The sequence below is a fragment of the Archocentrus centrarchus genome, chromosome 9, assembly GCF_007364275.1.
Source record: "Archocentrus centrarchus isolate MPI-CPG fArcCen1 chromosome 9, fArcCen1, whole genome shotgun sequence".
Classification (NCBI taxonomy): domain Eukaryota; kingdom Metazoa; phylum Chordata; class Actinopteri; order Cichliformes; family Cichlidae; genus Archocentrus; species Archocentrus centrarchus.
The window spans coordinates 2,271,353-2,296,047 of record NC_044354.1 but is presented as its reverse complement, the minus strand read 5'-3'; the positions used below and the strand labels follow the sequence as shown (position 1 = coordinate 2,296,047).

Below are 24,695 nucleotides of genomic sequence, written 5' to 3'. Positions count from 1 at the left end.
TCGTTTCTCATCAAACCTTTACAGTGTTTGCGTCCCCCCTTTCGCCCCCACCCCTCTCTCCACTGTATTATTCATTACAGTGTCACATGGTGTGGGGTTTACATCATCTTCTCCCAAAAGAGCGATGCAATTATTAACTCTTGGATCTCTGCTGTTTGGTTTTATCTGGGGAGCTTTCTGTTGTGGACTGCTCCAGCACGGTTTAATTGTATAAAAAATGGCATTTTAAAAATTTTTTAAAAATGTGATCATCCCACAGATACAGCTATGTAATATGAAATAACTACTGTTATATAAAGTGTCGACACAGAGTCAACAAAATGATAAATGTCCCCTTGGAATCGACGCGTCTATAATAAAGTTGCGGATTTAAAAATTGGCGGAACTATTATACATGTGCTCGGTTTTCCTCTTCGGACTATTTATATAGAAGGACGTGCTTGTTTTGTGTCGCTACCGTCCTGTATTTTTTTCTGAACTGGTCCGTGCAACTATTAAATTCAACTTTATAATATTAAAAAATACATATTTTCAACGATGACAGAGAAATATGGCAGAGAACGAACTTGTTGCGTTCAGGGAGCGTTGGAAACAAGAGTTATCGAGTAAGAAAAGGGAGCCGCGATTGCCTTGCGTTCCTTCCTCTTCCCGAGATGTTCGTGATCAGTTAGGCCGGAGAGACTTAATAAATCTTAAAAAGGCCGATAGTCCGTCTAAACCAGCAGAAGGTGGTTGCACTGAGGAGGAAGGATGCGTTGACGGAGGAGAAAAACCTGCCGCTGCTGCTGCAGAGACAGAGGTTCAGCCTCAGTATGTCTCCATTGCAAGTAGTTTGCTGGATGGGAGAACCAGCCCTCTGCTGGACAGAATTCAGGAGGAGAGAACTAGGAGGAAGAGGCTGTATGATAACATGACCAATATCTGCAGCGCATCTTTCCAGCAGCCTCAGAGGAAGGTCAAGAAAGAAGAAGAGCTGGTAGACCAACTCATTCAGGATCTGGTATGAGGATGATGATGATGATGCACATCGACCCATGGTTCTTGACCACAATCAGCTGGATACATAATGTGTGTTTAAATGATTTGTTTTGCAGAATGAAGTCAATGACATTCCCTTCTTTGACATTGAGTTACCGTACGAGATAGCCTTGAAGATATTCCAGTACCTCAACTGTGCAGAGCTTGGCCGATGTGCCCAGGTAAGAAGTCTGAGTGAGAGGCTGGACAAAAAAATCAGCCAACTGCATGCCTGCAGGTCAGTGGTTTCATCTGCACATATGAGGGCACACGATGGGTAAAGCATAAAGCTGACATTATTCTGAGTTGGTTATTTGGGCTTCCCACCAGAAAAAGTAAAGCCTTGTGACATATGGATGGAAAACAGCAAACGTGAGAATTTCCAGCTCGGGGATTAACAGGACAGCAGTTTGGTGATCACTTCAAAATGAACTTAAATGTCCATTTAATGGGACAGGAATGCACATATCTTTATTTGGTCACTTTTTTAGCATTCACTGCTGTTTTCTTGTGGTAAATAATGTAATCATTGTAACTCCTAGAGCTTCAAAATCTGTTAAAATTAACTGCTGAGAAGGGGAAAATAATTATTTAACTACTCACTGACTCAAGCAAACCTTAAGTTAGTGAGTAAATTATATTAAGGGGTTACTGCAAGAAGAAACTGTTCGGCTATATTTCACAAGCTGAAAGGGTTTTGAACCTCTACTTTAGATCAACAATTGCAGAATGACCAAGTTAGTTTTGGTTGATTTTTAAGTATGGTCTTATTGTAGTATAAGGGTTACAAATTAAAATTCAAATTAAAACAACTCAGAGGCTAGAAGAGATTATTCAGTTTCACAGGGACAAGAAATCTTCCAAATGACCAAAACTGCACCCCAACGATCCAAATGTGGCTCTTGGTGATTTAAAAAGTTTAGTTGTTCAGTTGCAGTAACACATCCTGAATTGCTTAGGGCAGCTTTATTTTCCTTTCATGACTTAATTTGGTACAGATTAATAAATTACATTTTGTGTGCCAGACCTACAGCATGCGACGAGTCCATTTGGCAGTCAGCCGAGCTCGTTAAGTAGAAATAAGTGATGCAAGCTCTTAATGTATGCTGACTCAATCCACAGTTACGCTGTCTAATCTTCTGTCAGGTGAGCCGGGCATGGAGAGTGCTTGCAGAGGATGGCGCTCTGTGGTTCAAGTTGTGCGTGAGGGAGGGTTACCATCAGGATGCCAGCATGTCCGACTCGCCCTGCTGGAAGAGCATGCTGCGAGACTGCAGGAACTCGGCTAAAACTGTACGCTTCAACTGGAAGGTGAGTGTGATCTGCTTTACTGTAGCAAATCAGATGCTTCCATCCATCAGCTACACCCACTTTATTTTGTAGAGGGTTGTGAGGGAGGGAGGGAGACAATCTTTGCTGACATTAGAGACGGGGTGCACTCTGGACAGGTTCAAAGGTCATGAACGAGGATGTTCTTGTGGAACAATGTGGTCAACTTACAAAAAAAGAAGAAAATAAAAATACGCAGGTTACAGGTTAGGCATTTCCTGTTTTCTTTTTTCATGAAAAAAAAAGGAAAAAGAGAAAAAACTTTATCTGTTATTTCAGCTTCTGTTTACATCTCTCTTTGGGCTACACATTTCTCATGAGGCTCACAGGTACTGTGTCTCTTCAGGACATATTCTCAACTGTGCAAAATTGAAGGATAAGGCAAGTTTCACGGATGTGTGTAGGATGCATGTAGGTCACTTCTGAATGACCTTCTGTAGTTTGCAAAGTTGCACAGGTAGCAAAACCAGTGACAGGTTGATTACTTGATAACTGCCTTTCCTGCTTTCCTGGATAAAAGGCCGACTTTGGAAAAGTGTCTCTCCTGCAGCGCTTACTATTGAAAACTAGAGCCAATCAAAATGTGGGACATTATCTCAATATGTGGGATTGGGATAGGGGAAAAATGCTGTGCTGTCTCACATAAATTGGGGCACCAACACACCCTAATTGCACCACTAGCAGACAGACAAGTGTGGAGACTCACACCTACGTCCAAGTTGTAATCACAGTGTGTGTTTTTGGGCTGTGGGAGGTAGCCGGAGAAAACCTGCACAGGCGTGGGATGAACATGGACACTACACAGCAAGGCCCTCAGAGCCTTTCTGCTGTGAAGCATCGCTGCTAGCGGCTGCACCACCGTGATGCCCTGAAACAAATGGTCATCGTATTTCCCAAACTCACACTACAATACCGTTTCAAGAGTGTGTCTGGTGCAAACTGTGCTCACTTTATCTTACACAGTGTCAGTAGACAGTGCAGAACTGACAGCAGACCATCAACTGCACATCTCTCATGTAATATGATACAGAAGTTTTCAGCCAGTCTATAATTTCCTCCTAGAATCGAGTGGGATCCATCAGCCAGCTGCAGTTCGAGTTGGGGAAGGTGCTGTGTGACGTCAGCTCCTGTGAAAACTTCGTCTTCGCTGGGTGAGTTTCAAGGATGCGTGTAGGTCACTTCTGACAGCTGATGTGCACTGATGTCAACTGTAACATTAACTGCTTGTATACTCTCAATTCAGCCGCCTTATGCTTCTGTCACTTTATCTTGTCATATATGTCTTGGTGTAAATTAATCTTGGTCATAAATTTTCTGATTACTCACTCAGTGTTTAATTAAACACCTAAGACCGGATGCATTGCTGGCTAAACCAGCGCAGTGGTGACCGTCTTTTACATTTGGTTTGTCCTTCTTAGGGATAGTTCATTGGAAGTTTCTTGTTATGCAGACGTGCTGTTATTGAAATCAAAGATAAAGATTTGGGTAGGTAGTATGAGCAGCAGGAACAAGCATGGCAGAGCATCGTTTTTATACATTTTAACTGAAGAAGGAAGTGACACATTTAGAAATGTGTGTCCAGAAACACGTGATTGACTTCAAATGTATGGAATGAGTCAGGCACTGATTTTAAGACTATAATTTAGTCACCTTCTCGTCAGATTTGAAACATCTGATGGCTAAAACAGTGTAAATAATGACCTCATACCATCATTACCTGAAATTAACGTGAGTCGGTACAGGTATAATTAATTGTTCTATTGTTCAGATCAGTTTTTTTTCTCACCGACTTTCACTAACACTCAAACATTTGGGTCTCACATATTTTGATGAGCTTTAAAAGAAATGGGGTGGAGTTGGGGGCATTTTGAGACTATGGTTGAACCTGATGCCTTAAGTATCCAAACGTACAGTATTGCTTTTTCAATCAGCGCATCATTGTGTCACCTGCCACTGGAGCTCATTATCATGATTAGCATTCATTTAGCTCACAGCACTGAGCTATACAAAAAAATAGACTTAAAGCCTTGGATGCAGGGGGTTAAACTGCTGATGGTGCTTGTGTGGTTGGCATGTGGTCTGTGTGTGTTGGTGTGTACATGTGGCTGGGTGTGGGTGTGGGGTTTGCTGAGCCTTGGCCCCTGTAGGACATGGTTGTGTAGGGTGTGGGTTAAACACTTTTTATGGAATCACACCAGGAACTAAATTCCTGAGTACTCAGTACATTATCATGAATTTCATGTTGGGTGTTTCTCGGGTGCTGTGGACTGCCCGGGTCTCCTGGGTCACTTTATCGCTGATGCACACAAACATACACACATTCACACACACGCGATTGTTTGTGTATCCATTTTGCTTTTTGTTTTGTCTCTGTTTTTTGTGTGTGTTTTCTTGCAGGTGCAGCAGTTGATGATGCGCTTTCTCCACTTTATTCTTTTCTCTCTCTCCGCCCCCCCCCTCTGGTATCGCTGTATTGCACATGTATACATGAGAATAATAATAAAAGTAAATAAATAAAAGAAAAAAGAATAACACTAAGAAGAGGAGCTCATATAAAGTTTAGAGAGCTCGTCTTGGAAAAGCATTCAGATCATGATTCTGACTGCAAAAGCTGGCAGACAGGACAGGTTATTAAAAAACCCAAAAACGAATCGTGATAATGTACTGAGTACTCAGGAATTTAATCCTAAGACTTTAGTTACTGGTGTGATTCCATCAAAGTGTGCCTTTAGGTTTGTTTTCCTGTGGTAAGGGAAGGGTTAAATAAAACCAAACCTGCCTCGGAGTCGTCGGCTGTGACAATGAAAGCTTGTGAGGGATCACAGGGACCTGATAAATCCCTAGAAATGTGGAGCGTCTCTTTGGAGTGATGTGATTAGCGTCCCCTCAGTCCTGCTGTGTCTCATTGGAAAAACAGTGTGTGTGTATCATTAATGTTAGCAGATGAAGGACGCATAAGACAACAAACAGCTTGTACATGAAATAAGCTGTTTTTTTTTTTTGTATTTGCTATTAACAGATTCAGAACATCAATACTTTTCCCATTATTGGTATTTAAATGTTAATTCAACTAAGTGAAAGTACTTGAATTTGTTTATCCAGAAAAGAATCAATGGCAGTTAAGAGTAATCAAAAGTGATTCAATTGCATCCACAGAATCTTATTAGAAATCCAGTGAAATGAGATTTGGCACTTAAAAGGCAACATAAGACACCGTGTCATTAATCAGCAGCTCTTAACCCTCACACAGTGGCATAGAGGCCAGCTCTCCTGAGGCGTGCATGAAGATTTCAGTGCACAACTTTTCCCATGCAAAGTTTTTGATGAATTCCTTGGATGTGATTCAGCATCATCTTCCTCCTGTTGATAGTTGGCATCGTGCTGATGTACCAATTAAGCGAAAGTGTGTATTCCCATTGTTTACTTCCTGCCAGGCCCTGCTAAGCCAGTCATGCACACACATACGGGGGCACGCATGAACAGCCTGTGTCAAACTTGTTGTTACTGTGTGACACACTGCGACTGCACACTTGTTCAGACACGACGGTTTCCGCGGAGGTGGTAACATTGGCAATTTGTTGTCACCCGCAGAGAGAGCTCATCGACTCTGCGAAAAAGCAGAGGAGATGTAGCAGAGGCCTTTTAGGCACGATGGGACGACTTTATGTTACCTGTGGATGGGAGACAGGGCGTTTCCACTAACGTGGAATCAGGTGAAATGACATGAACAGAAGCTCAGGTTCCAGTCCGTTAAAGAAACATCGCTGCAGTTAGTTTTGAGAGGGCTGCATGAGGTCTTTTCTGATCAATAATCATTCTCACATGTAAATGGACTTTTATGTAAATAATGCCAATTTAATCACTGAGCTCTACATTGGTGCGAGCCATCGATCGAAGCCTAAGTTTTACCTCCGGTCTAGCATTATTAATTAGCTTGTTGATAGATAAAAAAATATTTCATTAACACTTTTGACAAAAAAATTGTCAGGTAAAATAATCAGATTAAAGCTTTTCAAATGTGAGGATTTGTCTAACTTTTGTAAATTTGTAAATTGTATACTGATCAATTAACACGTCATCTGTTCATCTTTGCTCTGAATGAGGTTTTTTTATGTTTGTTTATGTATCTACAGTCATACTTAAACATAATTTTAACTGTATATAACGCATCTCTGTACATTATTGTTGTGCATGTCTAAACTGTATTTTTTTGTACACAGGTCTCTTTTATTAGAGAGATTCCAGTCTCAGTGAAAGGATCTTTTAAAATAAAAGCTTAAACATAAATGAATTTGTTTCAGCAGTGAGCCAAAGGTCGCAGAGCTGTGATGTACGTAACATTCAGCTGAAAGCTGCGTTTTCCAGGGAAAACGGGGCGAAACCTTCGGCATTGTTTCGCCCAAACAACACCACCGTAATTCTCGAAAGATCGTGTAACAAAGGCTGAAAACATAACGAGCCAGAATGAGTAAAGGAGGATGGTGTGAGAGGGGAAATGATTCAGCGGTGGGAGGGTGACGTCAGGTGTTCTCAAAGACACAAACTTTTCAGCGTGCTGTGGAAAAAATGAACAACAAACCTTTCACTACACTGACAAAATATTTGGATTTAAGGTACACGTCTGGTGATGTGAGGCTGTGGGATACCCTGCACTGGGACTCTACAGCTTCCTACCTGAAGGCCAACAGTCTGTCTGCTAACACTGAGCCTAGACCGCATGTTAGTCACGTCCAGGTCAACAGCACAGTGGCTGCTGCTGCATATGAAGATGGTAAGAGTGTGTGTGTGTGTGTGTGTGTGTGTGTGTGTGCGCAAAGCATTGCAAAATACAGACTATGTATAACTTCAGATCAACAAGTAGGCAATCATTATTCTTTTAAATCAGCTTTTCTGTATTGTCTGGAGCCTGGAAGCACAGGGTTAGATGCAGTTTCTGTACATGATGTCCTTGTTTAGAATTCTTCCTCATGTGGTGATAAATCCGTTCAGTTATTATAGGACTTGTGGACTGTTTTTGGTACAGGTTGTGTAGACCTGTGGAGCACAGAGACGGGTGGGGAACCCATCCACCACTACCAGACTCCAGGGAGGATCCAGGCTCTGGCTTTAAGCTCTGACAGCCCCGTCCTGGTCTCCGCCACTGGATCAGATGTTCGGCTTGACTGTGCAAAAGACTGCGGCTACTGGAGGACAGTGTGCCAGACTCAGTTACCCAAGACTGTGAGTCAGGGTTCTTCATTTGTATCAAATGACACATACGGATGTGTTATTATGTTAATCAGACTTTCAGCTTTTCTCTGAATTTAAGTTTGCAAACTGGCTGTTTTTGAGTTTTGGACTCTGGAGGAAATCACTCAAAGTTTTTTCAGTATCCTGCTAGTTTGAGTTAACGGATAATACAAAGTTGCAGTGGATCTGTGGCATTTATGTAGCAGGTAGGGAAGTGAGGGAGGACAAAAAAACCCAAAGGTGATACGATCAAAGACTCGTAAACCACAGAGTAGGATGGAAAACTTTCCTGACCTGATCTGAGTCACATGCTGATTTCAAACTGTGGAAAAAGAGCAGCAGGATGTGGTTTCTTCATCATCGAAGGTACGCAGATGTTAAATGACTTCGTGTACAGAACACATTTGGAATTCAGGCTGTACAATAAAAGCACAAGAAGGTTGGAATTGAGTTAAATACTAAACAAAGTCACTCTGTGCACTGATGTGTGAGTAAAGAAAATTGGGCATCTATCCCGTCTTATATTACAGGTGGAGAGCGCGACTCTGGTGTCGGGTAGGGCACAGCAAAGCCCGTTGGCAGCTCTGGCAGCTGGGGAGGCCGTGTACCTGCTGGACCCGCGGGGGGAGGAGCCAGAGTTGCTCCACTCGGTCTATGGCCATCCTGTTACCTGCTTGGATGCCTCAGACTCCCATGTTGCATTTGGGGTGAAGCGCACAGGCTGGTCCATGCATGATGGAGGGAACAAGGTGGGTTCAGCTCCTCTGTACAGAAAATTAACGTGTAGGTTTTAAATGTGCCTGCATCTTAATTTTAACTGGAGTCTAATTATTCAGAAAACCACAAACTGAGCCCTCATCTTTGTTGCTGTGTGATGTTTGTGGCTGGCCTTAATGTTTATATAATACTGCCCTGACTAAAAAGCATGAGCGAATCATATGCAGCGGTTCCTGCTCACGTCTGAGCATTTTTCCTTCTTAATGTTGGCATTTGTAACTTTTAACTTTTCTTTTTGCTGATCCTTACTCTCTAGAGCACTAGAACAGCGTGGGGACTAAAGTACCGCTTAAACTTTTTATATTTTTATTTTATTGTACCCTAGTTACAATAAGGCGTTATTCTTTGCTAATAGTGGCAATTAAACAATTTTCTAGTCCAGTAGAATGAATTATAATGTAATTTTTGTAACTTTGGTGCACGTGTGTGTGTGTGTGTGTATATATAATCACCATTTAGTCAAGAATAAATATATCTTTTATTAGGATTTTTATTAGATTTAGGGTTTTTTTTGATTACCAGTATTAACAATGACTGCGATATTTTAAAAATAAGAACAGATTTTAATCTAATAACATTAGAAATGATTGTAAAGTTTTGTACAGTTGTGGTTATAGAGTCTCTTTCACCTCCTCGACACTTATTTTTTTAAGTTTAATTTGCCAAAAACGAGGAAAAATCCACAAAAACTGCTAAAGATGAGTTTGATAGCATAATTACTGTTAGGCAACTTTTCTGTAGATGTTGTGACGATATATCTATCATAAATAATTTTGGCCACATTAATCATGCAGTGATATTATCACGGCTGCAGTGGACACGAGCATGAAGCACACTGTTATAATGATACATTTGCAGCTCGTCCCTCGACAGGTAAAAACTGATTACCTGCAGTATTATTTTTATTTTGATCACTACATTTTGTCACTAATTCACATGCTCAGACGATGATTATTTGAACCATTATGAACATTATGAAAAAGCACTCCAGCATGTATGTATGTGGGATCGCAGTCTGGTGTTTGTATGTTAATGGAAGTGATGGAGCTGTATCAAGGTTTTGTGGTGGGTTGGAATTGAAAAGTCTGCGAAACACAAATAAACCTAAACAAAACCTTGAATGTGGACCAGCTAGATGGAAGGCCTCTGGACTCTGCAGCTGGATTTTAGACGTATAAAAAGCTACCTTGACCTCGCTAATTGAAATGGAAGGTTTCCATCAGAGTTAACGAGGTCAGCTGCGCTCCCAGCAGGTGCGTAATGAAAAAATGGGAAGTTGTACGAGATAAATAATTTGGTTTGTTTAAATGGAATGATGCATGTTTTGTTGCACAAATGTAATTTATTGAGGGAAAAGCAGTGAGGACAAAAGTTTTGGCTTTAGGCCAGCATCAGTTTTAATCGCTGGCTTGTAGCTGAAATACCAGTTTTCTCTCTTTTTTTTCCCTTTTAAAATCTGGTTTAAACTATTTCTGGATTTTAGGCGTTTTGCAGACCACGTAAACCTTCTTGCGAGTGTGATCACTGTTACTTTATGTCCCCTTAGACCCCATTGGTCCCTTTAGAAATAAATGTCATATGCCTGCAGGGGATTTGTTTATAGTATAAATAGCTAGCCTAAATAGTGCAAACCCTCATCGGGCCCTGCTCTTAATTACTAGAGCCTTTAGGTATACCTTTGTGGAGTGTTGTTGCTTGATCTGTATCTGTTTGCTTCTAATAATACTGTGTTTCTAAGGACTCTCTGTACCTAATTGACTCTTAAGCCATTACTTAGACACTACAAATGGCCTTGAGACAAACGGATCTTTTGGGATCTAGAGGTAAATTGTGAGTCGTTATTATGTGCTGTTTTCAACACAGCGACATTTAAAAGAAGGCAGACTCAGTAAGGTATGGTGTTGAGGTGGTAGCTGCACCCGTGTGTGTGTGTGTGTGTGTGCAGCAGTGTGTTAGTGACTGATGGCTTTTTGGCAGAGCTGCTACACTGACATCATGCTTGTTAGAAAAGCACAGCTGGAAATCTATAGCACTTATTCAGTGATGGCACTAAAGCACCACACAGTGGACCAGAGAGAGATGAGCAGTGAGAGCCTAGTTTATGATGATGCTGTCAAAAAGTATAGAGGCTGAAATTTAGGTAAACATTTTTTATTCATAGGGGATCACTCGTGTCACGTTTTCTGTTGTTTGTCTGATTGTTAACAGAATTGGCACTTGGGCCAACTGTGATTAACACTTTTTAAGTCGATCCAGATCCGGATCCGGGAATTTTAGGAAGGATTCTTTAGCACTGCGAGGTTTCCCTTCATATCTCCACAAAAATGTGAAACCGAAACACGAAAAACTGGAAAACATCCTTTTGACGAGCTCAAGAAAATATCATAAGCCAATGCGGTTCGAGGGATGCAGCTTCAAACGTGTTCGTTTTGCTGTTTCTTTATTTAATTTTAAGCTGAAATGATTCGTGGAATAAACAATTTGTTGTTTGATTAAAGAGGAAAACATTTTTTACTTCTTGCTTAGCCGAAGTGTGAATTGTCTTTTTTTTTTCTCTTCATTTTTGTCTAATTTTTAATTGATTATTATCAGTTTTTTTGCCTCTTAATTGGACAGCACCAGACATGAACTTCATTTCCTAATTTGCTGGCTTTCATAGACGGTATGACAAAATATTTACTGGAAAAATGATCAATGATAGTTGGCACCTTACTCAAAGTGTTATCTCAAGAAATGAACAGTGAAATGCATTTTTGTTTTAACTGTTAAATCTTTTGTTGATTTGTCCTATATTTTCTTTTCCTATGTGCTTAGAATTTAGTATTTTTTGCAGCTTTGCGTGCAGATTAGTTCTGACATTAGCCGTAAACACAGCTCATCTCAGTCCTCCTGACAACATAACTTTAATCTGCAGGTTTAAAATTTTCAAGGTTAAGGATGAAAAGCAAAGGTTGCTCTTCCAGTGAGCAGATTTTAGATCTGATTAATTTTACTAGCATAAGAGACACGTGTAGTCTTTGGTAGTTTGTTAGTGAGCTCTCATCTCAGTTATGCCAATTCATGATTAGCATACCTCGCTGACTAATTAAAAAAATCTTACAAATTTAATTAACTTGTCTATCACTCCTGTCAGAAATTTCATACTGTGAAGAAGACAAAGCAGGATTTGGCTGCAGCCTTTAGTTTTGTCTTTAGTAGGAAAACATATGGTTCATTAAAATCTGTTAAGATACACGGAGGTGGCAACCAAGGAAGTCATGTAACACCTTTTTCTCATCCACACAGAAGAGTGAAGCATTTTAATTTACAGCGTTTTGACCCAGATGAAACCGCCGTGTGTCTGTGGAGCTGAATAAAACCCGTCGGTGGCTTCGTCGCAGAATTGGAGTTTGCTTTGTGTCGATGATGTCAGAGATCAGCTCTCACACCTTGGCTTGCAATCGCATTTAGCTTGCAGCCCTTTCTGAATCTCCCCTTCCTCATCCTTGTTAGTATTTTTATTGTGTGTGTGTGTGTGTGTGTGTAGTTGAAGCTGCTCTCCAGGTCCTCATTACTACTTGCCTTCCTCTTGCCATTGGACCAGGGGCACCCTGGCATCCACCCAGTATGTGGCACTGCTTTCAGCACAGGCTGGCATCTTCACTGGCAAACTATCAATCCACTGCAGTGGATCTACCGCTGAGCACAAGTGCTGCCTGCAAACCTGTCGTCTGCTTGTTGCCTAAAGTTCAGAGGGCTGGTTAGATGGATTGGAGGCTGAATGATGATTTTTGATATATAGTATGTACAAACATGGGTTTTATATATTTATAGGGAGAGGTATTAATTAGTCAGGACATAAATCAGATAATTTGCTCAGTAAAACCCAAAACAGGTTCCTTCCAAGGTATAAAAATAACAACAACAAAAAACAAGAAGCAAAGCATAACAGTTTTCTATGAAAGAGAAAAAAATGAACGCATTTCATCTCTAAGCTGTCTGAGCAATGCCTGTCCTGTGGGTGTCTGCACACACATACACAAAGCCCTACACAGCAGAGATTGAGGAATGATTGTTAAAAACTCAACTGCCGCTCCCTGAGACTTGAGACCAGAGTAGGGATCCCCTGTCCCATTCCCTATCTCCTATTGCAACCTTGAACTCACTGATGCTGTTGGGGAGATGACACGTGCCTTTTTAAGTTAGTTTGGGCAAAAGCCAGCGGCCTCTACCCACAACCCACTAATGAGCCAAGAAGAATGAACTAAATGTCTTTTTGTGATTTGAGGTTCGGTTTTCTTGTTGCTTTGCTCCCAGCTTTTTGTTTGTCCCTGGAGAATTCAGCCCCGGCTCCAACCCTCTGTACAGCGCTTGCAGTGCTGTACAGAGGGTTGTGCACAAAGTGAAATGTGAGAGTGAGCTGCTCTGCAGTTAGGCTGCATGTGCGCCGTGGGAGTTTGAAAAAGGCAAATGTATGAAGCTACAAAGCTAACAACATGCATTTGAACTAATGTGCTAATATTTGTGTCCACATGGTGTTTAAACCAAATGTAGAGATAAATCCAAACACCAGGGTGTGGCCCATGTAGAAAGCCAGCAGTCTGCAGGTTCTCCATTCAGAGCCTCCTTCTCAGCAGGTCCTTTCTCCTGTCATGTCTCTGTCTGATTTTCCCATTGCTGGTCTATAATGTGACATTAATACCACTTTTGGCAAAAAATACAGGAAATCACTGCATTAAAGATTTTCATTGAGGTGTGGTAACAATTACCAATTTTTCATCTTTTTAAAAGCATAGAGTAATTACATTAACATCCTAATAAAAGCAACCATTAGAGCTGCTTTTGTGCAGAAGCCTCACTGGAGATCTATCGACTGCATTAACCTAACAGCTTCTCTGTGGCCACGCTCACGATGATCCGTTCTGAAAACATGCTGCTGCTGCTGCTGCTCTCTCAACGGCCCGCAATATTATCACTAAACGGCTCTTTTGCCTCCCTCAGCGATAATTTTAGTGGGCGAGGTAGGCAGATATTTAATAGAAGTATCTTCCAGAATCTGCAGTGATTCATTGTGAACAGCAGGCTCTGTGCCCCCCCCTCCTTTCTCAATTCATCGTACCCCCTGTTTTCTGCTGTCCAAATCCTATCAAGCTGTCATTTCAAAGTCCGGTGTGATTTGGGTTTTGCCCCGGGGTGGTGCACAATTAAAGCTCTGCTTGGCCCAAATAAGGGGCACACAGAAACTGCTGGCACCTCCTCAAGGCTTACATCATCTTTTTCCTTTTTTGAAACTTCTTTTATCTTTCCTGCCCCCCCCGCGTGCTCTTTTGTCCCTCCTTTTGGCTCTCTCTCTCTCTCTCTCTCTCTCTCTCTCTCTCTCTCTCTCTCTCTCGCTTTAATTTCTTTGTCGTTTTAATTATTCAAAGACAATTTTGCCTGGCCGTTATCCTGTTTGTTCTGTCTCGTTTGGATGAGAAAACACCAGCTGCTAATTGACCAATTAGGCCTGTTCCAGATGACATCATTGTAACTTGTACGAGGAAAGTTTATTGTCACCGTCAAGCCAAAAGCAGAGCGGCCTGTAATTGAAGTTTGCCTTCAGGTCCTTTTTGCAGTTGCCTGTAATTGTCTGTCGTGCAGTGTGTTAATGCAGCATTGCTGCCTGATATCCAGTTTTACCTTGATGTGTAGTTGTATATTGTGCAATGTATCATTTATTTGAGGAATATAAAGTGGATCAGAACGGTCCATCGGTCTGATTCGGGCTTTGGCTGTTTGATAAACTTCCTGATTTTGGTCAAACTTCAGGCACGTTTCACCCTGCAGGACATTTGTGATTAAAGGTTTTGGGTAGTTTTTTTAATGTATAAATCCCAGGACTTAAAGACCTAACGTGTAGTCAAAATATCACAATCATTTTTCACCTCTGCTGTCATTGCTCTACTCTTTCGCATTAGATTCAAATGAAATGGTCATTAAGGAAAACATTTTCTGCTTTATTGAATGTTCATGCACACATCAGTGTATGAGTCAAATGAGTCATTAGCAGGACTCTGGAGAACTCTGGAGAACTTGACTGCATACTAAGGAGATTAGTGGTAGTTAGTGGGTAGTGGGTAGGCGCTCGCCTTGCAGCCGGAAGGTTGCAGGTTCAAGCCCCTGTCCCTGCGCTGCGTTGTGTCCTTGGGCAAGACACTTAAACCACATTGCCTAACAGTGCTCGTCTCTGGATGAGTGATCTGGAACAATCATTTCGTTGTGCCTTGTGTGCACAATGACAATGAGTTGAATCGAATCTAATCTTCAGGTGTGTTGGATCAGGGACACATCTAAAACCTGCAGGACACCGGCCCTGGAGGCCTGGAGTTGCCCACCCCTGGTCTATTGTGACTGTAATTTATTAACAGTACAGTCCCTGACAGAAGTTCTGTCGCTTATCCATGTTGTGGAAACAAAAGCTCATAATCTGACTTTAAATTCATCCATTGGTTTTAGAAGTGACTCATATGAAAGCTGAAACCCTCCCAAATGAGGTTTCATTTACGAAAATAAATTTGCTTCACTGCAGAAATATTGATCATTTAATGAACACAGAAAGGTCAGATTTTGGCAAGACAAAAGTTTTGTCGCCCACAGAAAGTAATGTGAAAATCAAACAAATAATTTACTTCAAATACAAAGATATGTTTCATAACATTGGTGAATGAAGGTGTGGTGCTATTAGAGCCATATTTAATATTTTGTGTGACTTCCATGAGCTTGAAGGACTGCATCCATGCGGTTCGACAATGATTCATACAATTTATTGATGAAGTCATCAGGAATAGCAAAGAATGCAGTCTTGCATGCCTCCCAGAGTTCATCAAGATTCTTTGGTTTTGTCTTCCAAGCTTCCTCTTTCATCCTACCCCAAACATGCTAAATGATGTTCATGTCTGGTGACTGGGCTGGCCAGTCCTGGAGCACCTTGATCTTCTTCCCCTTGAGGAACTTTGATGTAGAGATGGATGTATGAGATGGAGCACCATCCTGCTGCAAAATTTTACCCCTTTTATTATTGGGAATGTAAGAGGTAGCTAATACTTCTTGATATTTTAGACTATTGATATTGCCTTCCACCCTGCAAATGTTTCGCACACCCTCATACTGAATGTAACCCCAGACCATGATCTTTCCACCACCAAACTTAACTGTTTTCTGGGTGAATCTTGGATCCAAACATCTCCAGTCTCTTCAAATCTTTTTTTAATTCTTTGTACTTGACGCTGAGACACCTCTGCAGTGGATCTGTTCTTCAGCCTCTTGATAATCAAGGCTTTGGTCGCAGGGTGGATTTTTGGCATATTGTCAGAAGTCAAGTTGCAGTTCAAGTGAAGGTCTGGGGTGCTGGGGTTCTTTTTATACACACCCACTAATTAACCGATCAATTAGTGAGCACGGGTGAGGCTGTAAACTAGGATTGGGTGCATTATATGACAAGGCGACAAAACTTTTGTCTTGCCAAAATCTGACCTTTCTGTGTTCATTAAATGATCAATATTTCTGCAGTGAAGCAAATTTATTTTCGTAAATGAAACCTCATTTGGGAGGGTTTCAGCTTTCATATGAGTCATTTCTAACACCAATGGATGAGTTTAAAGTCAGGTTATGAGCTTTTGTTTCCACAACATGGATAAGCGACAGAACTTCTGTCAGGGACTGTATATAACTAAATGATGATTTATATTCTAGTAACAAAGTTAAAGGTATATGTCATAATTGATTATACAACACGAACACTTTCACAGTTTTTTTTCTCCCGGTGATGCTCAGCTGGGCGTTCGTGCTGGTTTTAGGAGCTTTTTGTTGTCTTCCCAGTTTTTCAGCAGCATACTGTTACTTACTGTTTAGTCACTAAAGAGTTGCGGTTGATTTGGTTGCATATTTAGAGTTACTGCTGCTGTGTCTTACCGTGTATACATTTGATGGCAATTTTGGAACTCGAGTGAATTTCATTTGTGAAAAGAATAATTTATGTTCTCAAATTTCAGATCCACGTCTACAGCCTAGAGACGCTTAAACCGGCAGTTTGTGTCGGCAGCTCGCCGGGAGATTTCACCTGCATCAACCTGAGAGACAGCCCCCCCCATCTGCTGGTGTGTGGAAACAAAGACAGGAGGTAGGACACAAAAATCTGCACTTCCATAAAGACGCAGATACACAGAAGTCACGTATTATGGCGTTCAGCTTTGTTTCCGTTATACTGCTGAAGACGGCCGGGGAGGAAGGTTACCTGAAGTGGAGAACAGATGTTTTGAAAATGTGTGAAAACTTGAGGCTTTATTAAATTTGTACATTTTTTAGAGTTCAAACTGTTCTATTTTCAAAAGCTTTTTGAGATGAAAATGAAGGCATTACATTTCTTTTTTTTTTTTTTTTTTTTTTTTAGAAGAGTGACGTTTTGTTCTTTGTCTTAAAAAGACATCTTGCTTGTCAGTGTCTTTCTCCTCCAGTACCTGGGACGCTATAGAAGAGAAAAATCTGGCTGTCTTGATTCTCTCCATTCATGTAGGCACACTTGCCACATTTCTAACCTGGCTCTCCAGTTGAGAAAAAGACACATAAAAGAGCCATTCTCTACTTGTTAGTGGTGCTGCCGTGCATGAGCTGGCAGGAAAGGAGAAATCCCTGGCGTGTCTTTGTCCAGAGCTGCCCCCGCTGTGTCTATTCAGCACCAAATCCATCTGGCTGTTAAGTAGCTGGCTTACAGCGAACGATCGACCGCATCATCATATTGTTTAGGCTCTGTTTATTTCCTCTTCTTATAGTTATGACTCCTGACACTCGTACAAAAACAAGAAATGCTCCATTAGTGATGTTTTGTCAAGTGTCACAGAACTGTGATTGTGGCAGAGCACCGTTTGAATGAATAATTCAGTGATTTACTTTCTGATCAGATTTTGTCCAGAGAGGTACACACACCAGGTTGGCTCTTCCACTTTGGCCCCAGCTGATGCAGCGCACAGCCGAGGACAGTCTGCAATCTTGGCCCTTCAACAGGGTGGCTGAAGGCCAAAGCCTAATGCATCCCTTCCTTTTGTCCAAATGAGTTTTGTCCCTTTGTTTTTTGTGAGATCCAAGGAGCAAATGCAGAGTCCAAATGATGGCTGCCTGGAAAAACGTGCCATATTTGTATAAACAGGAACAATGTAACAAAAAGAAAGATTGGATATAGTTAGAAATGGATGAAATAACGAGTCTCTTATCATTAGGAAGGATTGTATTTATGGTGTTCAGCTTTGAGACTATTTTACTGACATCTGGGATTCAAAACTTTGTCTTCAGTCAGATATATATATTTTCTTTTGGCCACAGCGGCTTTTCTCGGCAGTGGAGAGAGACAGGAAATGGGGGAAAGATACAGGGCACGCGGGCAAATTGGTGACAGGCCGGGAGTCGAACCTGCGCCGCCCGCACCGCAACGCGGCATATGTCTGTGGTCGCCGGTTTCACCACTAAGCCACCCAGGCGCCCTTCAGTCAGATTTTCTTGTAGGCGGTTTCATGAACAACTGTCTGCTGTTTAGTCAGTTGTTTCATGCAGTTTGACCTAAATTCTGTAAAGACATTTATGGTCCTCACTGTGTGCATCGTAATGTTTTTGTGACTCCTTCATTTATCTCCACCAGGGCATCACAAACAGCTTTATCACATAGATTTTCCTGCATGGAGAAATTTCAGGAAACAAAAAGTATAAACATAAAGATTTAACTGGGATGTCATTTACTAGAGGATAATAAAGACTTTTATTTACCTAATGGTCAAAAAGAATAGATAATGCATAGATTTGTATATGGGCTTTTTGTGCTTACTTAAATAGTAATAACCTATTTAATTCTGCCTGATGGCAAACTTCAATAATCTACAATAATCAAGTTTTCACACACTCATCATGGGCATGAATGTGATGGTAATTTTGGGCTTCATTGTACAGCACACATCTTTAATGACTTTTAAAAAAAACAAAGAACTGGGTGCACAAGTTTGAATTCATTTGAGATTTTCCGTCGATTTACTGCTCGATCTACATCCCTACTCTCACCTATGGTCACGAGCTTTTGGGTAGTGACCGAAAGAACGAGATCACGAATATGAAATGAGCTTCCTCCGAAGGGTGGCTGGCCTCTCCCTTACAGATAGGGTGAGGGGCACAGCCTTTCGGCAGGGGCTCAAAGTAGCGCCGCTGCTCCTCCACATCGAAAGCAACCAGATGAGATGATTGGGGCATCTGACTAGGATGCCTCCTGGGTGCCTCTTGGGTGTGGTGCTCCAGGTATGTAGGACATGCTGGAGAGATTATATCTCTTGGCTGGCCTGGGAATGCCTTGGGGTCCCCCCGGATGAGCTGCCCTCACAACCCGGCCCCGAAAAAAGATGGTTGGATGGATTTTCTATAATCCCAGCAGGGTCAAAATTATACATACAGGCTCAAAAATATGTATTTTAACTTGCCAAGGTCAAGGCCTATTAACTTTTCAGTGATCATAATTGACTACAGCTGGCAGTGTAGTCTTCTTAGCTCTCAGTGAAGAAGAAGAACTGTAGATTTACATGCGTTGAGAAAGTCTCTCAGAGCTGTTTCTAAACAGCTGCAGATTCCAAGATCATCAGTTCAACAACTGTACGTAAGTTCAAGTTATTCAGATGCATCACCACTTTGCTGAGATCTGGAAGAAGACCCAAACTGTCACCCTCCGATAAAAGAAAATTGATCAGGATGTTCAGGACCAACCCAGGAACCACCGAAGCTCAAGCCTGCCATGAACTGGAATGACCTGGAACACCAGCGTCACTGTCCACAGTGAAACAAGTTTAACATCACCACAGACTGAAAGGGTGCCGACCAAGAAAGAAGCCCCTGCTCCAAAATCAGCACCTTCAAGCTTGACTGAAATCTGCAGTTGCCCACATGGACGAGCCAAAAACTTCTGGGGAAAAGTTTTACGGTCAGACGAGACAAAGATTGAGCTGTTCGGCCACGATGACACAGGTATGTTTGGGGGAGTAAAGGTGAGGCTTTCAAATGTAAGAGGACCGCACCAGCAGTCGAACACGGTGGTGGCGGCAGCATGCTCTGGGGCTGCTTTGCTGCCAGTGGCAACACATTGCACAGAGTGGATGGCAACTTCACCTCAACTCAACAGCTAGATGGTTGAAATTTGGACGCAGACGAGTGTTTCAGCAGCACAATGATCCCAAACACACATTAAAACTGGTTTTGGAAGGGATGAAGCAGGTTATTAAGTTTCTGGAACAGCCTTCCCAAAGCCCCGACCTCAGCCCTGCTGAAAATTTGTGGACTGTTTGAAAAGCCGGGTCTGTGCCAGGAAACGAACCGATTTAAATGAACTCTATCGATTCTGCCCAGAGTGGTCAAATATCTACTGAGAATTATCAATTAGGAAGTTTGTTGAGTTGCACCTGATCGAGGTGCAACTCACTGAGGGATATTTAATCAAATATTAGTGGAGGTGTATCTATATATTTGAGACTGTGTTACACTTTTGACGCTGTGTGGATTAGAGAAAATCCAAAATAATTTTAAACTTCTGCAGCCAATTCTAGTTTTTTTTAGTCATTAATAATGTTTACTTACAATCATTCCAGCCTGGAAAATTACCATGACATTCATGCCCATGGAAACTTCTGGCTACATCTGTATTCACCTTCTTTTGTTGTCCTATAACTTTTCTCGTAGAGAAATAATGTGAGTGATATTTGTGGTTTTGAGTGAAATATTTTCTATTTGCTCTTAAATTTGGACCCGTCATTTGTTTCCCACAGGAATAAATAAATAAATAAATCCTAATAGGATTACCATCACTCTCAGCTGTACTTTGCGCTAATTAGAAAACGTTAGCATGCTCTAAACAAAAGGAAGAAATCTGATGTCCTTACGTCATGTCTGGGCTCGCCTCTGCAGCACAGTGCAGTCACTTATTTGGCCTTTTTTCCATCCATCTTTCTGAAAAAATGAATGTTCCCGTGCTTTACATAATCAGAGACTAATGGACATCAACAACAGCACTTTACATCAGATATGGAAACCTAAGTGATTTTTGCTTTCGGGCGTGCTCTTTTCACACAACACAGATGCATATTTCATTCTAAAAACGGCCATCTTCCAATTGAATAATAAAAATGCTTCGGAAGCACATGAGAAAAACACGGCTTTGGTTGCACATCATGTTGCCAGCTGCACATGTAAATGTTACAATGTTTCAGTCCACAGTCTGTACATGCAAACTTCTAACTAGCAGTTTGTTGGATGTTACGGGGGAAATGTGCACGGTTCTGCACTTCTTCTCACTCCAAAATTGATCAGTTTCTTCTTCATCTCTTATGAAATTTGGTTTATTCTGCTTAAATCTCCGATCATTGATCATGTGGTTTTTTAACCCACAGCTTCAAATCTGATGTCTACAGAGCCAAAAAAAAAAAAAGCACATGTAAAAAATGTATTTAGTACTGTTACTGAACTTCTGCTTTTATGGATTATCGAGCTACAAGACCACTGCAATCACCCAATCACACCATTGAATTCGCTGTCTATGTAGGGGTGCAATGATTGATGTGTTCTTCTAGCTTTGGGTAAATAGCTTTTCAGGGGTTAACCGAGCCTCTGCTATTAGGGAGAGCTCCTCCTGATTAATGAAGAAGAGCCTAGCCAGTGACAGTTAACTGAAGACAGAGCCGCCTTCTGCATTAGATTTATGGTTCCCCGAGGTCTGCCAGTAACGTTCAGTCCTCATTGTTTAAACGTGTGCTTCCATCACGTAATGCCACTAAACAGGCAAAACTAACTGCAGACAACAAGTCCTCAGTGCCCATTTAGCCATTTAAGGCTGATTCTTTTAAAAAGTTTGGAAGGGAAAATGAAATCTGTCTGAGTCCCTAAAGTGAATTTGATTATGGTAATGAAGTCTTGGAAGAAGGTTGGGCCTGGATGGAGTCATGTCCTGGATGCTTTCAGCTGCAATAAACCCACAATGACAACAGATGGAGCTGAGGGTCCCCTGGGCTCATGCTGCTGATAAAACCCAGCAAGTAAAAAGCCTCCTCTTGTTGCCTTTCATCTGCTTATATATATACTAGCAAATTAATAATAATGATAATCATATTATCATAAAAGCTTATTTTAACACAGAATTGATGAGCTGAACATAGAAAATATTTAAAAAACTAATTAGACTTTTTAAAAAAGAGGAAAACAACATTAAATACGTGTGATTTCTGCAGCGTGTGCAGAACAACAATCTTTTCATTCTGCATTTATGATTTTTCTCGCCCTTTGTTTCGGCTTTTTTTGCTTTCTGCACATTTTGCACAATTTTCCGTGAATATTTTTCAGATCCATGTTTAGTTGGTTTTGAATTCTGAATTCCACCTGGATTCTTTAGATCTTTATTTTATTAGTCATTAGTGTTGAAATAAATTTTGTAATCTTAGATTGGAGGTGTCCAGAACAGACTAAAGTCTGCAGTGGGGAATCTGTTTTGGTGTGTTGAAAAGTTGCCGCTCTTCTGCTTCCTTCAAGAAGTGAGAATAGAGTCCTTTTGTCCATAAATGAATGCACTCTTTGACAAACTGTAGTCTGTCTTGCGTAGCCTTGGTGTTAGACCGCCACCTCTCTCAGCAGTGAAATCTAAAATTATCCAGCTTCACTGGAAATCACTGATGCCATTGTACTCACTTCACTCACTGTTTCCCTGTTGCTCTCATTCTGGAGTCTTACATAAATTCTTAGTGTATGTAAATACGCTAAGCTCACCCAGTGTTACATCAGTGCAGTTTTATCAAAGTTACCAACAATAATGTGGCTTGTAAAAGATGCCAGACCAAACTAACTGTAGTTTTACGGCCAAAGTGAGCTTCTCTTTCTCAATAACTTAAAAGTAGTTTGGATTTTTTCCTCTCGGTGTCTCAGGGTGAGGGTGTTCGACTTAAGAGCCGGCTCTTCTGTGGCATCTCTGTACGCCCACCACTTGGGCGTCACCTCGGTGCAGGCAGACGACTGGAAGATTGTGAGCGGTGGAGGTGAAGGATTGGTGTGTGTGTGGGAGATGAGGATGGCAGCGAAGCTGTGGGAGATGCACAACAGGTAGGACTTTCTTTACTCTCTGAGTCAGTGAGAGGTTCTTCGGTACAAACTGTCAGACACGCTGCAAAGATCTGATAATTTACAAAGATCTTATTTCTGCTGAATCACATGATCACTGTGGTATTTCCCTTTGACATCAGAGTTAATTAGGTTACTTATCTAAATCCATTTAACCAGTGATGATGATGATCACTGTTTTGTTCTCATTTCAGTTTCTTGTGCCCCAGTTAACATAATTGTTTCACATAAATGATGTGTTTATTTCATGTACTGTACATTAAGTTGCTTATTGACTGCTTTGTGGAATCAATTTAGTACCACACCCACAGCTCCAAATAGGGTACCTGTGATTTCTGTGCAGTCTGCACTGCTTAGAAACTATTCCGTCTCATCTAACATCTTTAGTAATGCAGTTTTAAACCTACTGTAGTGGATACATTCCAGCAAGAATGTGACTTATATATTTAATATTCAAGGTGTTATCTGTCTTTATCACAGGCATCCTGTAAGACATGTACGCTTCAACACCAGCACCCTAGTAACAGCCAACATCCCTGATGACAAGTTACCACGGGGGGCCTGCATCACAGACGATGACCTTACAGCTCATCGAAGGTCGCCATCTCCCTCCTACACTTTTTATTTAATTATTTTCCTGGATCCCATCTCTGCTTCACCTCCTATAAAGAAATACTGAAATACTTACTTGTACCCTAAAGGCAAATTTAAATTTCAAAGACTTTTGAAGACATTTTTTTTTTAGGTTATATAATTGGTCGGTTTCTTGGGAGAAAATTTATAATGCTATAATTTCTGAGCACTAAACAGGAAGTGACACTCCTTCTCAGTTTGTTGAGTTACATTAGCATGAAGACTGCAAACAGGGTAACACTGGTAGTCTGACTCTAGCCAAAGGTAACAAAATCCTCAGGTGAGATCCTACAAACAAACAAAAACAACTTCCTTCAGCATGTCATCATTCTTTGACATCTTTTGAGTAACTCTGTTCCTCGTAGGTCTGTTTGTTGCTGGGCACAAACACAAACACTGTTGGATGAGCACTTTTCATATTTTAGCTAAAAACAGCGTTTTCTCTGCATGTAGGGACACGCATGCACACATAAACACGTTTGTTGGGCTGTTTTTGTGAGGAGATATTCCCAATCCTGTTACCATAGTAATTAAAAGCCAAACCTTTGCTGTAAGCCCAACTTAAACCTAATTCTAACAGGCCTGTTGGACGGGGTAAGGAAAATTGATAAAATAGTTTTACAAAATGTAACCACAATCAATCAAAATTCAAACTGGTTGTCAACAAGATGCATTTTTTTATGTCTTTGGCTTCCAGTGAAATTTAACTTCAATCACTCATTCATGTTGTTTGGATGTGCATTTCTTCAGAAAGCTGCAATCTGCCTGTTCTGCACAGGCGCACACACACACACGCGTGTGTGCACACACAGTCACTCGGTGATTGTTATCCCCTGTCCTTATTTAAAAACAATAACTTCGAGGACATCTGTAAAATGTAACTACAAAAATATGGGCACTGCACTAGTTAGTACAAAGGACAGAGGTTATGGTGAACAGCAGTTTTGTCTTGTTGTTCTAGAGCTCCGTTTAGAAGAAACTGTTTATTAAAAAAAAGAAGCAGCATTTCTGTTTTTATTACTGTTGTCAATGTTTTTACTTTAGACACAGAGGAGTCATCTGCCACTACGACTTCTCTGAGGATGCCCTGTCCCAGGATCACGTTCTGCCCATCTGCAGGTCTGACTACACAGGGTCGTATGGCTACAACTACAACATCAACCTGACAGTGCCTTACGACAGGCTGTCAGGCTCCCATCCTTCCCAGTGACACGCGGCTTTCCAGAGTGCAAATGGACTTACTGTAACTGCATCAGTTTATTTAATAGGTCTTTTCACTCTACTCCAATTGAGGCTATTAAAAATTTAATTTTTCTGTCAGTGTATTATATGCAACTATTGAGTCCAGCTGCCCAAGTGAAATACAGGTTGACAGCTTTGAAAATTATTACTGTAAATTAATTTTTGTTTTCTGCCTCTTGAGTTTGATGTAGTGCAACATCATAGCAATAAAAAGTCATTTTTACCTGATTTACTACAGGAATTCATTTAGATATTTAAAAAAGAAATCTTGCACAAGCGTTGGTTTGTTTCACATGTATTTTGTTTATTAATATAATTCAATCTGTAAGATT

General features: G+C 41.1%; 1 protein-coding gene across 1 annotated transcript; it reads left to right on the top strand.

The window, feature by feature from the left end:
• Positions 1-282: 282 nt before the first annotated feature.
• fbxw8 (F-box and WD repeat domain containing 8) lies at positions 283-24,661 on the top strand. Its single transcript, XM_030738231.1, has 11 exons — positions 283-1,000; positions 1,095-1,199; positions 2,164-2,328; positions 3,409-3,497; positions 6,960-7,117; positions 7,370-7,566; positions 8,106-8,324; positions 16,362-16,489; positions 22,297-22,470; positions 22,969-23,085; positions 24,166-24,661. Exons 1-11 carry the CDS (start codon positions 551-553, stop codon positions 24,329-24,331), a joined length of 1,968 nt encoding a protein of 655 aa, XP_030594091.1. The 5' UTR covers positions 283-550; the 3' UTR covers positions 24,332-24,661.
• Positions 24,662-24,695: the final 34 nt, after the last annotated feature.

Bases quoted from the DNA above. Each gene is read 5' to 3' on its own strand.
- fbxw8 (XM_030738231.1), top strand. From the start codon at position 551: ATGGCAGAGAACGAACTTGTTGCGTTCAGGGAGCGTTGGAAACAAGAG. The intron at 2,329-3,408 runs GTGAGTGTGATC...ATTTCCTCCTAG, and splicing joins CTGTACGCTTCAACTGGAAG to AATCGAGTGGGATCCATCAG. The intron at 23,086-24,165 runs GTCGCCATCTCC...TTTTTACTTTAG, and splicing joins GACCTTACAGCTCATCGAAG to ACACAGAGGAGTCATCTGCC.